Genomic DNA, 13,650 nt, shown 5'->3' with positions numbered 1-13,650 from the left:
TTTTATACAGATAACACGGCTAGGAAGGAGAAAATCTAACTGCAATGGTATTAAAAAGAAAACAATTACAGTTTTATGAATGAATATCTATAATAATTAACATTTGTAAACTTTCAGAAGCTATTGTGAGGCGTTCGGGTAAAAGTAATGAAAACTTTTTGTTTTTTGCACCTATCAAATAGTTTGAAACATTTCCTTTGGCTGTGTACCTCGTGCAATTTGATTTATAGTAACAATAAAAGATGTCATTGAAAGGTACTCACCCAAAGTTTCCGGGATAGCAAATAGGATAACGGTGACAGACATGCGAGGGCCGCTTCCCGCTGAAGTGGTGGCCGCCATTGAAGATAACCTCTGAGCAGCAGGGCGAGGAGCAACGGCCGCTGTCGGAGCACTCGGAGCCGCAGCAGGAGCGCGAGCCCTCCGAGCTGCACCAGTGGTCCTCGCAGGGCAGCGAGTAGCGCCACTCCGGCGACGGCACCCGGTAGCTGTACCGCCGGTCCCACTGCATCGAGCTCAGGTCCGTACATCTCTCCACATAGGCCCCCGCCAGCTGCTCCATGTACTGCTTGTACAGCCGCTTCTGCCGCTGACTCTGCGTCACGTGCAGCCGCAACACGTTCAGGAAACACATCTTCACGCCGCGCAGGATCCGGCTCAGCACGCCCGCACTTTCCACCAACCGATACGTCGGCATATGCTCGACTGCCAGAAACGCACGGACCAAACGTCCGCGGAATCTCAGAGAAAACAGATTCTACTGTCGCTATTAGACCGCATTACAGACGCGTCGTTAGCAAAGAATTCAACCGTGATTTATTAATTTCCCGTTCGCTTTTGTAATGTCGTGTTTTGTTTTGGTGCAAACCGATTGTTATCATTTGTTAACTTTTATGACAAAGCTAGCAATGAATTGAATGTTTATTGACGTCGTCGATTAGTTAGTCGCATTTAAATTTCGCGCCAAACGCAGCGGTTCCATTTGAATGGGCGCAAGTGCGCGGGAGCGCGGCTCGAGGCTGATGGCGTACTGCGCCTGCGCGGACAGCGCGACCGCCATAATCGCTTTACGTCAAATTAACTCGCATTTCCCCGAGAGGTGAAAAAACGGAACAGTTTATAGAGAAAATACAGCAAACTGAAAATAATTGGGGTTATAAGCCGTATCCAAATGCGACTTGCCTTGTTCCATGGTGTTTACACTTAACGGATTATGTGTTTGATATTTGTTGTGAGTGTTTTGTTTTCAAATAAAAGTATAATTTTTCAGCTGTTTATTGTTTAAGAACTCTTTCTTAGGAACTTAGATCAGATACATTTATCGGGTCTGTAATTAATTCTGACAATGTAGATTCTCAAACACTGCTTGTATTTGTAACATATATGCTGCTACTAAGTAATTTCAATAGATAACACTATTTTAAAATTAAAACACATAGCTACGTCATAACATACGTAGTTACATCGAATTATCTGTATAATAAAACACTCTTCTTGTTAAACATTACAAATGTAAGATTAATTAATAATTAACATGATACTTTTGCCACTGAGAAAAATAAATACCTAAATAGTAGAAATAAGTAGTAGGTACTTGCGAACAATAATTATGGTAAGTACTTCTTTAGGCATATTATTAAGCGGAATATACAGACATATTAAACACGCATCTTAGCTGACAGGTGTGACGCTTGCCTTATATCTAAGCACTTGAGTATTCAAGACCTCACTTATTGTTGACACTTTTACAATTAATTAAGACTAAAAAAAACTGGTTTAATTTTTATGCATTGCTTTCACTTTTACAGTCCTGGTGAGACCTGACTGCATTGAGACAAGTCTCGAAGTCTTCAACTACATTCTTGAATACACTTAACTCTGATGAACCCTCAAATGTGGTCTCCAAAAACCTCATTAAATGTTCCTTATCTTTTATAAACAAAAATGTATTGTACACGAAAGTAGCGTTGTAAGTGTCATGGTAAACCGTAGAAACATACCTATTCCCGCATAATTTATTCAAGTAATTTAGATGCTGCAAGCAATGTAGGAATTCGGAGAAGCTATGAACTATCCTATTGTCTTGCTTCCCGCTATCCACACTCTTGAAAAGAAATTGCAAGCCGTTATAGATATATTGACAATCATTGATGATTTTCGAATCTCTACTGCCTTCGACTCTTGTGTTATTTTGAGATTTTAATGAATCTAACTTATATGACACGTGACCTAGTACAAAATACGACAGAAGCACACTGTAGGCGCCATTCACAAAATTTTTGTTTTTCTTGTGGATGTAATAAACAAGTGACATTATTAAAATCCAAGAATCAGGCATTTTTAAAAATATATTACATTTTTCCTTGAGTTCATAGCCCGGTAATGCATTTTCTAGAAAATTCTCGACATAGTTTTCATTTTGCAATAAGTTTGCAAATTTACTAGAACGTCGACTTTCAAATAAATTTCTGTTGGATATTTTTGAATCGAAGTGCGTGTGAATTTCCCTAATAGTACACTGGTTGCCGGTTCTTCCGATAAGGGTTATATGGGAGTCTTGAGAATTTTTTAAAATACAATGACTGTAGGCGATTATTTCTATAGCAGCCAGTATTGCATCAGGTTGATTGACGTCATTCACAAGTGAGGATCCACAGATAACGCCCTTTTTCTTCAAATTGATGTATGGGATCGCTATCCTCCCGCTTGAGACACCTTTCGCAAACCATTTTCTGTCGTCTCTAAAGAGGCCATGCGGCCGTGACTTTTGGAAATATTTTACCGCGAGGTTACACGGCGGGAGCAAATACAAGTTTTTAATGTTCTCATAACGCTCCATGAAAGCGGCCTTCTCCTTATCATCCTGTAAGCTTTTTGATATTGCAGCGATGAGAACCTCTTCACGCTGTCGTTTGACCCAACGTATTACCGGGATCACATCATTTGGGCCACACATCATTACTTTACTCAGTTTCGCCACGTAATCACCAGTTTCATGAAATATTGTTAGTAACACCGGCATTTTTTTGTAAACTCCAATCGCTGTTTTAACGGCCTCGTGTTCGTAAATACTACAGTTAATCTTTTTGGTGCTGTCTTCGATTTCCATCGAATCAATTGGGATGCAGGAGACGCCAAGCAAACAGTACTCAATCCTGTTTGTTAAGACTGGAAACTTAAACTTTCGGGCCACGCCGACAACGGCTTCCGTGCATTCATACTCGCATACAAAATACTTTATTCCCATTTCATCTAAAACCTGTTTCTGAATGTCCTTCATTAATTTGGGGTGGAATTGTCCAGAACATTTGGGGTCATTAAGGCTGTTGTCAATTATTCTTTGCTGGCTTTTTTTTTGCTTTAGCAGATCGAGTTTGGCGGCGCCATTGAAGATGACGTAACAGTGAACATGGTTCTCAAGTAATGCTGTCAGGTTTTTTGTTAGGATGTCAGCATACGTGTCGCAGTTGAGACCTACGGCGGTACCGTTACTCTTGTCGAGTATTTCCTTGAAGTAACTGTCTCCATCTATAACGATATGGCAGTTAGATAGCTGGTGGGGAGAAGTCAGCTTCCGGCCTTTGATGTACCATCGAAGTGACGTGTAGTTCCACCTCATGTTGAAACCGGAAACTGTGAAACCGGAAATTTCATTAGTACGAAAGACACGATGAAGATAACTCTTCAATGATTCTATTTTATACAAGGATACAATGACATATCTAGAAATAATGAGATCTAAAAAAGGCTCAAAAAAGTTATTGTTTTCGGGATTTCTTTGAGTGCCCAGACATTCAAACATTTAGAATATAGGACTTCAGTCCATAAATTAAAATTCTAGTATTAATGCATTCATCATTTGACAGGCCTGTTGGTCTGGTAGTGAGAGGCCCTGACTGCTATACCGGAGGTCGTGGGGTCGTGGGGTCGTGGGGCCCACCCAGGACAAATTTTTGTGTGATGAGCATGATCATAGCGTCTGGTGTAATTTATCTACATTCTATATGTATTTTAAAAAACATAATATGATATTGTGTTGGAATGATTATCAGCTGTCCAGTACTCATAATACAAGTTTTTCTTAATTTGAGACTGACTGAAAGTTGTGGAATAAAATGCATAATTAAATATTATTTCGACTTTTTTGAGTTTATTGTTGCCGACTGTACCAGAATCTTTGGAAAATACTTAGTTCGTTATCATACGTTCGTTACATGTAAGTACCACCAACTATAATAGTTAGGTGTTGATAACAGTTTCCGTCAAAAAAATTATAATATGATTGAGTTTCGTTAACTAATAGACTCGTTCGTACATCGTTGATTGATAAATAATTTATTTAGATAAAAATTTAGTTTTAATTTGTCAAAAGAAAATATGAAATAAAAGTATTTAAATAAAAATATTTAGAATTCTGTTCAGTTCCAACATATACACTATTCCCTTTATTAAATTTTATCACTATTGGTCCAGCCTTAATACCTGTTTTCATACATAAACAGTATTTTCTTAGTATTTAAATTTTTTAACTTAATAATTAATCACGTATCACTAATATTCTTTAAAAAAAAACTCACCTTTGAATTCACACAACAATAAAAAAAAGTTTAATATATTATGCCACACAACGTTCACCGACTGAGCACAGATTAAAATATGTAACGTTTAACGCAATGTAACACAGTAACGCGTGTAGAATGAATGAACCGTTTATATCGGCACAATATGCTATATATGACTGTATAAATACCTATTGTGCAACAAGAGCTTCAAAGAAATAAAACGATTTAGTCCCTACATATTTAAAGAGATATCCCCAACCATAGAGTAAACTTTTCATTTTAATTAGAAGTTTTTGGATGTTGCCAGTCCGAATGGCAAATTAGTAAACCATATTTCAGAACAAACCGATAGCTTAGGAACTTGTAATAAACCAGTTCTCCAAAGGTTTTATTTTAAAAACGAATAACTTACTTTCTACTCAGAAAGTTGCTGCCATTACTTCTTGGTTTACCTAAATTTTATACATTTTGAAATATTACGGATCCAGCTTAATCGTACGACAAAGATAGAGCATTTTGATATTACTCTACAAAATATATTTTTTTATACTTGTGTATCACCAAAAATTATAATTTACTGACCTGACATAATTATTAGTCTCGGTATAAAACTGTGCCAAATAAATAGACATTTTTTACCTGTATTCCTTGTAACGGCATAAACTTATTAAAATATTAATGTGAATAACAATTAATATTTATTTTGAAGCACCTTGCAATTCGATGGCCGGCGTAATCTGAGGAATCCCCGATGCATAAAAAAAAAATCACAATTTCAAACCTTTTCCAACCACGTGGGAGTGTAATCGGATATTTTACAATATTAAATACCTATTATTTTCAAATAAACATTGTACTGAGAATTATTATACTATGACAGTGCTTAATTGTATTAGTTTTCTGTTTTCAGAAAAACACGCTCAACAATTAAAAAAAAAGTAAAAGTTTAAAAAGCACTAGTAGCGTAGCGCCGAGCTCCGTACTCATAAGTTTTTAATTGTGCTCGAAAGTTTGTATTGTGAATTGTTAAACGTATCCGAACGTTACAAATTGACATGTGTCATTGAGTTCGTGACAATCTCTGTTTTTGTTTTGATTGCTCGATTCCGCAAAATTTTAAATAATTTATCCGATAAATCTAAGAAAATATGTCAATAATCTGACAATATCATGTTTTTCGATTCGTATAAAACTAATGATAAAATCATAAATGGAACAAGAGAAGAGAGGTGAGCGGGAAAGCATAGAAAAATTTGATATCAAGCTAAAATCGAAGCCGAAGGATGGTGTCATACTACAGCTACATCACACGGTCCGAGACGCTAATGGCGAATGTCGCAGGATTCGGTTCTCCACGGGCATGTTCGACGACAGCAACGACAAGCTCGCGTGCGCCGACAACGCCGGGAACATCTTCATACTGGACTTTTCCGAACTTAAATTCTGGAAGCTAACCGGCGTCGGCGCTTGTACTTCTTTGCAATTCGTACCCAACAGGCAGGACACGCTAATCGTAGCCACCGCAAAGAAGTATGAGATGAATTTTTTGGACACCGAAACTGGACATGTCTCCCTTACTCTGACGGGTCATACGGCCCCAGTGAGACACATTTCCTTTTCCAACAACCTTAAAACTATCAACCTGTTGACGGCAAGTCCAGTGGAAGCCATCCTGTGGGAGTTAAGGAATTATACTAAGTATTTTACTCTGAACACATACCTGGGTGCTCAGATCCAACAAATAATGTTCAGCCCGGCGGGCGACTATCTTGTTGCGTGTTTTCAAAATGACACTGTACAAATTTGGAAGCATGAAAGCATGAAGTCTGTGAAGCAGATTATACCAAGCGAACTGAAGCATATGAAAAGCATTGCCTTCACTATGAATGGCCGAGCTATGGCCATGGCGGGCCTGGCTCCCACGCTGATACTGTTCAGCATGGACACTTGGAAGGCCCTGAAGTCTATAGACATGTCCAAGTATAACATATCTGGGGCTCACCAAATAGCATTTATTCCACAGTTGTTTGATGGAGGAGCAAACAAAATCCTTGCTATACTCAGCAGCGACTGTGTTCTTTATTTACTTGACTTGGAAGCCTTAACCATTATACACATTATCCACCCTGAATCCTCAGGTATACGTAGGTTTGTTGTCAGCCCTACTGGTAAATACTTCCTATGCATACTTCAACTAGGTGAAGTTAACATCTACAACTGTTCATTTGTCATGGATTCTGTTCAGAATTGCCAAAATTGTGTTGTTGAGACTATGAGAAGAGAATTGCCAGGTACCTCTACACATAAGTCAGCTTCACAAGAACACACCAATTCAAAATCCCAAATTGAACAAAAAATGCGTATATGTATGGATAGTGCTAGATTAAGGAGAATTTTAATGCAATATGGTGAATATCCAGATAAGTTTCGGTCTATTATTTGGAGGTCCCTGTTAGATACACCAAGGAATAAGTCTGCATATGCTGCTCTCATTGAAAAGGGTATACATCCTGCATATAAAGATATAGAGAAGCAGTTTACCATCCACAGTGCAGTAACACTGAAAAATCTCAAACGTCTATTGTCTTGTCTTGCTCATTGGTGCCCATTGTTTGGTGTGATGAAGTTTCTGCCTGGTTTCGTTTTCCCATTTGTTAAGGTACTCCAGAAGGATCCGCTCCTGCTGTTTGAATCTGTTTCCAGTGTCCTGTGCAATTACTGTCAGCTCTGGTTCGAGTATGCCCCTTTTCCTCCAATTAGTGTATTAGCAATAGTTGAAAATATTTTGGCAGAACATGATCAACCACTTCTGAACCATTTCTGTGAGGTGGGCATCACCAGTCAAACATATGCCCTCAAGATACTAGAAACAGCTTTTAGTGAAGTATTGACATGCTCTGAGTGGTTAATACTTTGGGACCATATACTTAGCAATGAACCTGCATTCATTCTCATGGCTGTAGTCTCATACAATATGGTCCAAAGGAATGCATTAAAAAGACTGAAGTCCCATGAACAGCTTGAGAATTTCTTTCACATGCAGAATCCCATTGACAAGAAAACGTTTTTGAAGAAAGCATACGTACTATTGAATGAAACCCCAGATGATATCCATCCAAGAAGATTTTTCAAACCTTTCGTTTCTTTAGAAAAAGGCGGGTGCTACCAACAATTCACAGGTTACCCCAAAGCTACTATTTGCCTTAAATTAGCGAAAAAGGACAGGAAAAAGTGTTTGAAAGCTGATAAGTACACTTTGAAAGAATTGACTGCAAAGAGTCAAGAAAAGGAAATTAATGAGAGGATGAAGACTGAGGCCCCTTCGGAACATAGATCCGTCCAAAGCGATGACGAAAGCGTACAAGACTGTTGTATAGAAAAACCTAAAAAGACTAAGAAAAAGAGCCATGACCACTTCCAGAGTAAGGGAGATTTTAATTCGAAAGAAACGAAAGAAGAACTGATTGAAAGCATAATATACCCTGCTACGATACACTTAGAGAGGAACAGAAGTGGAGAATTGAGAGCGATTAAAAAGGACAAGGAGTTATGCAAGCATACAAGATCAAAAACAAAGAAAAAGACTTCGGAAAATAAGAACGAAACTTTAGAAAAAGAGGTGGAGAAATTGATAAGGACTTATACTAATTCCGATGTTTCTGACACTTAGCAACCCCATTGTGTGCATATTTGTATGGTATAGGTTGGTAACAAAATAACATAGTCTATTTTAATTATTAATTTATTGTATCACTGCCCGCTATCTAGTTAGTACTTATCTATATTAAACAGGTGTATTTTTGTATATATCTCTCTTCATTTTCTTAGTTATTCTTTCTTTGAGGCAGGCCTCGGAATAGTTGACTTGACGTGACTAAACTTCTTTCTGGACGAACTCAGATTTGGGCTTGCTTCCGCGTTTGATCTTGGGGTACGAACAGGAGTCACGATTTTCGGTTTGAATAAAACTGAAATATACGTTAAGATAAGTTATAAATACTATCCTCATCAGGGAAAAATGTAATTACCTACCGAAGACAATTTTTTTAGTTTTGGCTTAGGAATTACATAGTATATAGAAAATTTAAGTTTTTTGGGTTTCTTGATGCCACAATGTACATTGTTAGATACTCCTTTACGCAGCCTTAGAAACGGGTACTTAGGTATACCGTGGGACACTGCAGAATCGACTATTCATAATCAATCGTAACTTAACCTCACGTTTTGCGAATTGGAAAACTTGTTAAGCGTACAAACAGTAAAGTCATAAAATATTAATTATTATTAATAATTTCAGGTATACCAATAACTGGGGATAAAGAAAATACCTACTGTTGAGTTTACTTTTCGCATCTTGCGGTTTTGGTTTTTCTGCTTTGACACTCGAACCTTCTTTCTTGATTTTAAATATATTCGGCGAGATTCGACGCAACTTTGAGGCCAGTTTGTTGTCTTTACTTGAAGATTTTGGGCCTAGGTTTGATGTAGAAGCACTCTCGAATCTCTTTAGCCTGCTCTTAGTAAGATCTTCCCGGGTATTACCAAGACCAGATAGATTCGGACTTGATGAAAATTGAGCTTTTGTAGCTTCGGAACACTGAAAAAGCTTATTGGTTACTCTTAAAAGACTATAATTGTTTATTCAACGCTATGCTTATGAAAAAGTTATTAAACACTAAGCACTCATATCTAACCACCATCTGACCATCTTGGTCAACTTCATCATTTGCATCCGAAAGCTCAAATAGTAGGAATAAAAAGTAGTGTATCCCCAAAATTGAATTGGAAAATAACAGGCATGACTATATTCTTCAATCACCAACCTTAACAGTACCTAATCAGTCACTCTGCTGAAAGCATTCCGAAGACTTTGTCATACTGAAATCGAGACTACGGAATCTCTATAGGTAGTAACAGAATGATGCGTCTAAAAACGACATTAACTTGAATCTTGTTGAGTACAATTTTAGTGGGTTTAAAGGTGGCTTCAAAGCTTACCTTTAATAATGAAATCTTGGAGACGTCCAGCGTCAGTGAAGATATAGAGGAATCGTGTTTCCCGTCTTCCACAAACTCTCTTATCACATACGTGAGCTTGCTGTGCAGCTCTTCGGCTGCTTTCTCAGCTGCGAACAGACTTTCTAGGAGCGTGCTCTGAGTGGCATGTATAGGGCTGGAAATATAAAACGCAGGCATTTCATTTATGAAAAGTAGAGATGGAAACGTTTACGCAAAAAAAATGCGTTTGCCTCGAGCTCTTTATCTATAATCAATTTCATGGACCTGCTTAACAGGTATGGAAAATTTAAGATTACCTTGATGTCTTGTTGCGTATCCTAACGCTGCCCGGTGTTGAAGACAAGGTGTAGGTACTCTGTCTTCGACACATGATCTGCTGGAAAATTAAATTCAAATACGATGGTGTTAACCTTAAAGTCGTAGGATTCTCAGAAGTCTAGGATTTTTGACAACGCGATAAAAAACATAAGTAATAATAGGTAAACGGAGTATCCTATGATATATCCTCACATCGGAGATTCCCAAACGGTCCTTATGTTCTCTTATTACCGCCAAATCTATTTCTCCGTGAATACTTTTTCAATACTTACTTTTTTGTCTTTCCCTTCTTCAGTAGAAGCGTCAGCGAGATCAAGTTTTTGTAGTGGTCCTGGAGCAGGTAGCTGCGGGTCCCTCCTGGCCGCTGTGAGAGTATCCAAGGACCTGTATCTCGTTGGTGTGTCTGACTTTATTTTAAAATCACTGGAAAAAAATTACAATAATATGAAGATGAATTGTTGTTTAAGTATCAAGCGGAAATATTGGCCTATCTTAATAATGTGTTGTCTTGTTCTTTTATTGCTCTTTCTTTCTTCTTTGCTGGGTTCATAATTTAGAATTAATCAATTTGAAGGTTACATAAACTTTGCATTTTTATATGTGCCAAGTGGATGGCATAGAACATTTAAAATAGGTATATGAGATTGCAGCCCTTGATAAAAAAAAAACATCTTGAAAAAGAGTAAATCAGATTTTGCCTGATAACAAATAATTTATCCACTGCTTGCAAAAATTTGCAGATTTTTTTTGCAACGTTTGCATGGACTAAATTATTTTAATGGGAGATATATGCATTAAAGGCTTCGAAGGTATTATCTGATAAACCAGTCCTGGCATACCACAGTTACAATAATGGGCACTTATAGGGGAATGATCATTTAACGTTTTACACAGGGTGATAAGAAACTCTCCCTTTTCTGGTGGTACTTACCTCTTATCAGGAGTTTTCAGTTCAATCATGCTAGCGGACTTATTAGCTATAGCCTCCTTAGGGTGTTCAGAATCCGACTCATTATGTTCCTTGATGCATCTTATCATCTCATGAAGCTCTTTCGCTAGTCTTTCGCGGTGGCTTTTTGGTAACGAACCCAGTAATGAGCAACCAAACTCCTGGAATAAATTAGATCAAGATTTGACAGTGTGTTTTAATTAGGAAACAAGATTATTGTACTTTTTTTTTAACTAATTTTAAAACATACAAAAAAAACGCTTAAGTTCTGTAATGTCTCTCAACGAACTTGTTCGCTCATTTTTTTTTGTTTTGATGGTCATATCAACCAAGTTCATAGGTACCAAATATGATCATGATCTTGAATGACTAATAGACAAGACTTGGAAGTAACATTTGATCGTGAACGTTTAACAGTCATACACTAACTTTGTCCAGCTGTTTCCCGCCAGTAACACCCGAAACCTGCCAGACGCCGATGTTCTGATGGTTGGTAGTCGGACATGAACAGGACAGGCTGGGACTCTCCAACACCACGTGAAGACCTGACGACTGGAACAGGTTATCTCAGGTTTAAATATATAAATTGAAAATATCTTCAACATTATTGAACTGTATAATCACAAAATAATAATTATTTTATGTTGTAACTACATCTGGGCGCCGATTCTACTTTTTACCTACAATGGCCGGTGAATGAATGGAAATTGATTTTGCATTCTTTTTCAATTGTATTTTTCCACATAATAATTGGAAATTCAATTCGGAGCGATACACTCGAGGTCAATACAATTAATTTACAATTGTTGTGTTGCCAAGATGCTCAACTGAATAGCAATAATCCAATTGTCATGCATTCATCGATCATTGCAAACAGCAGAATCGGGGCCCTGTCTAGATTGTTTAAATGCTGTACCTATATACATTACAAATCCAAATTGAAAAATTATTTTTATGTTGAATAGACCATTCATCGAGGAAGGCTTTAGGCTGTAAACCATCACGCTGCGACTAATATGAGCGAAGACAATGGAAAATGTGAAAAAAACAGGGCAAGTATAAATCATAACATATATCTTCTACCCACGGGAACGAAGTAACGGGCAACAGCTAGTTTAACATACACATCATCAGATTATAAAATAATCATTTCAATTAAAAAGTACCTGGCAATTAATAACAACGCTTCGGACAGCGCCATCTTGGCTCACATTCCCGTCACTGGTGTCAAGGGATTTGACGCTGAAGCCCAAGCATTGCAGAAGGGCACACAACTCCACCACATCTGTGTAAGCTTCCTGTAAGTAACAGACAAGATATATTATACCTAAGCATAGACCTAACCTACCATGTTATGAATCTTGAGAGAGACCTTATGAATGGATCATCTTAATCAATTAAAAAAATACACCATCCGCCATTTTGCGACTTCTGCCATTTAGACTGATATTCATTCAAGATTAAAAAAATTAATGGACTCATTTAGTTACTTAGGTAAAGTTATAGTTAGGCAGTAATGTAAAATACTATTAAGATACACTGCACGGGTAGCCGAGTTGTTGAGGTAACCACGCCAAACCCACTGTTTGCGACGTGTCACGGGTTCGACCCCGCGTAGGACAATAATTGTCCTGAGGTTGGGTGTCTCTGTACTTGTGACTTGAATGTTTGAGTAAGTATTAAATTACTTGCTAAGGGAGTCGTTTAAAAAAAACTATCTTGAGGAAAGTTATCTTAAATTCAAGGCGCGAACTTTGAGATAGGTGCTTAAATCATAATTAACAAAAATAAAAGTCTACCTGCAAGAGTTTATATATTATAATGTACTTACATAAAATACTGGCCGGGTATTTTTTTAAACGAATGACGCATTCGCATAAACACGGGAAATAAACATAAATAATAATATGTTTGAAGAACATTAACAGATTGGGTTGAAAACAACCAACGAAAATTTTAATTTTAAGGGAATTGTGAGGTATGTGTATAAACAAATGTAAAAAAATACTAGGCAAAATTTGCAAATAAAATACGTATAGACATGAATTATTGCAGAAAAAAACAATATGGCGGCCAATGCCAAAAATACAATAATTTAACCGAATGATTTATAAAACCTCAAATTTAAGCGTCTTCCAGGGAACGTAACACGCAATATATGCCATGTCAAAGCCAAGGTATGCTTTTAGGTAGAAGTACATGATCTATCAGTTACTTTAACTCAGGCACTATTTTAAGGTAAATGGGAATTATTATTACGTATTATTGTCAAGAAATTAAACATTATTGAATGTATATTTTAGTCAATGTAAACTATATTATAATTCAAAAATACTCACGTTATTATTTATAGTCTGAGACATCATATTTCGGGAACAATCTTTCAAATAACATAAATATTATGCGTATATCACTTCTAACATAAACTCTGTGTTTTCTATTTCGTAATATTTCTAGCAAACATACAAAATGTCTAAAACCATTAATTCTTCAAAAAACGAAGTCGTTCACTATTCTACTCTGTTTTATGGTAAATCTGACAAGTCGCTTTAATAACTTTTATTGAACTACCCTCATATACTTTTAAGTTTTTACGTTTGGAAAGTAAGTTACACCATATGAATGTATAAAAAAATATCGTTACTTATTTTTTGTTATACATATAAATATCATGAATAACTCTCAAAAAGCCGCATCAGCATCTGTGGCATAGTTTTAAAGATTTAAGCATATATAGGGACAGACAGACAGCTAGTAACTAATTAAGCAGTCATCATTTTTGGCTAGCTAGGTATTACAAAG

The 13,650-nt window shown here is 36.9% G+C and overlaps 4 protein-coding genes across 4 annotated transcripts in view; 1 reads left to right on the top strand and 3 right to left on the bottom strand.

Annotated features, from left to right (window-relative positions):
• LOC113499394 (espin) overlaps positions 1 to 1,167 on the bottom strand; it is a 130,449-nt gene extending 129,282 nt beyond the window's left edge. Inside the window, exon 1 of the mRNA XM_026879873.1 lies at positions 264 to 1,167. Coding sequence (XP_026735674.1) covers positions 264 to 697 — 434 coding nt within the window. The 5' untranslated portion in view covers positions 698 to 1,167. The remainder of the gene's footprint in view (positions 1 to 263) is intronic.
• Positions 1,168 to 1,259: 92 nt separating this feature from the next.
• Positions 1,260 to 4,773, bottom strand: LOC113499402. Its single transcript, XM_026879883.1, has 2 exons — positions 4,578 to 4,773; positions 1,260 to 3,633 (listed from the first exon to the last, which is right to left on the bottom strand). Exon 2 carries the CDS (start codon positions 3,617 to 3,619, stop codon positions 1,784 to 1,786), a length of 1,836 nt encoding a protein of 611 aa, XP_026735684.1. The 5' UTR covers positions 3,620 to 3,633; positions 4,578 to 4,773; the 3' UTR covers positions 1,260 to 1,783.
• A 745-nt stretch (positions 4,774 to 5,518) lies between these two features.
• Positions 5,519 to 8,367, top strand: LOC113499343 (TBC1 domain family member 31). Its single transcript, XM_026879791.1, has one exon. It carries the CDS (start codon positions 5,773 to 5,775, stop codon positions 8,230 to 8,232), a length of 2,460 nt encoding a protein of 819 aa, XP_026735592.1. The 5' UTR covers positions 5,519 to 5,772; the 3' UTR covers positions 8,233 to 8,367.
• On the bottom strand, positions 8,289 to 13,391 carry LOC113499386. The gene is made up of 9 exons (XM_026879860.1): positions 13,188 to 13,391; positions 12,015 to 12,146; positions 11,278 to 11,400; positions 10,831 to 11,009; positions 10,172 to 10,322; positions 9,878 to 9,957; positions 9,561 to 9,735; positions 8,895 to 9,159; positions 8,289 to 8,530 (listed from the first exon to the last, which is right to left on the bottom strand). The coding sequence occupies exons 1-9, from the start codon at positions 13,212 to 13,214 to the stop codon at positions 8,391 to 8,393; spliced, it is 1,272 nt and encodes a 423-aa protein (XP_026735661.1). The 5' UTR covers positions 13,215 to 13,391; the 3' UTR covers positions 8,289 to 8,390.
• Positions 13,392 to 13,650: the final 259 nt, after the last annotated feature.

Source organism: Trichoplusia ni, chromosome 1, assembly GCF_003590095.1.
Source record: "Trichoplusia ni isolate ovarian cell line Hi5 chromosome 1, tn1, whole genome shotgun sequence".
Lineage (NCBI taxonomy): Eukaryota > Metazoa > Arthropoda > Insecta > Lepidoptera > Noctuidae > Trichoplusia > Trichoplusia ni.
This window is presented reverse-complemented; position numbering and strand designations above follow the sequence as displayed.

Excerpts from the sequence above, each read along its gene's own strand:
- LOC113499402 (XM_026879883.1), bottom strand. The coding sequence starts at position 3,619 with ATGAGGTGGAACTACACGTCACTTCGATGGTACATCAAAGGCCGGAAG.
- LOC113499343 (XM_026879791.1), top strand. The coding sequence starts at position 5,773 with ATGGAACAAGAGAAGAGAGGTGAGCGGGAAAGCATAGAAAAATTTGAT.
- LOC113499386 (XM_026879860.1), bottom strand. The coding sequence starts at position 13,214 with ATGATGTCTCAGACTATAAATAATAAC. Across the intron at positions 12,147-13,187 it reads CTCAGACTATAAATAATAAC|GAAGCTTACACAGATGTGGT; the intron begins GTGAGTATTTTT and ends TGTTACTTACAG. Across the intron at positions 8,531-8,894 it reads TGCGAAAAGTAAACTCAACA|TTTTATTCAAACCGAAAATC; the intron begins GTAGGTATTTTC and ends CGTATATTTCAG.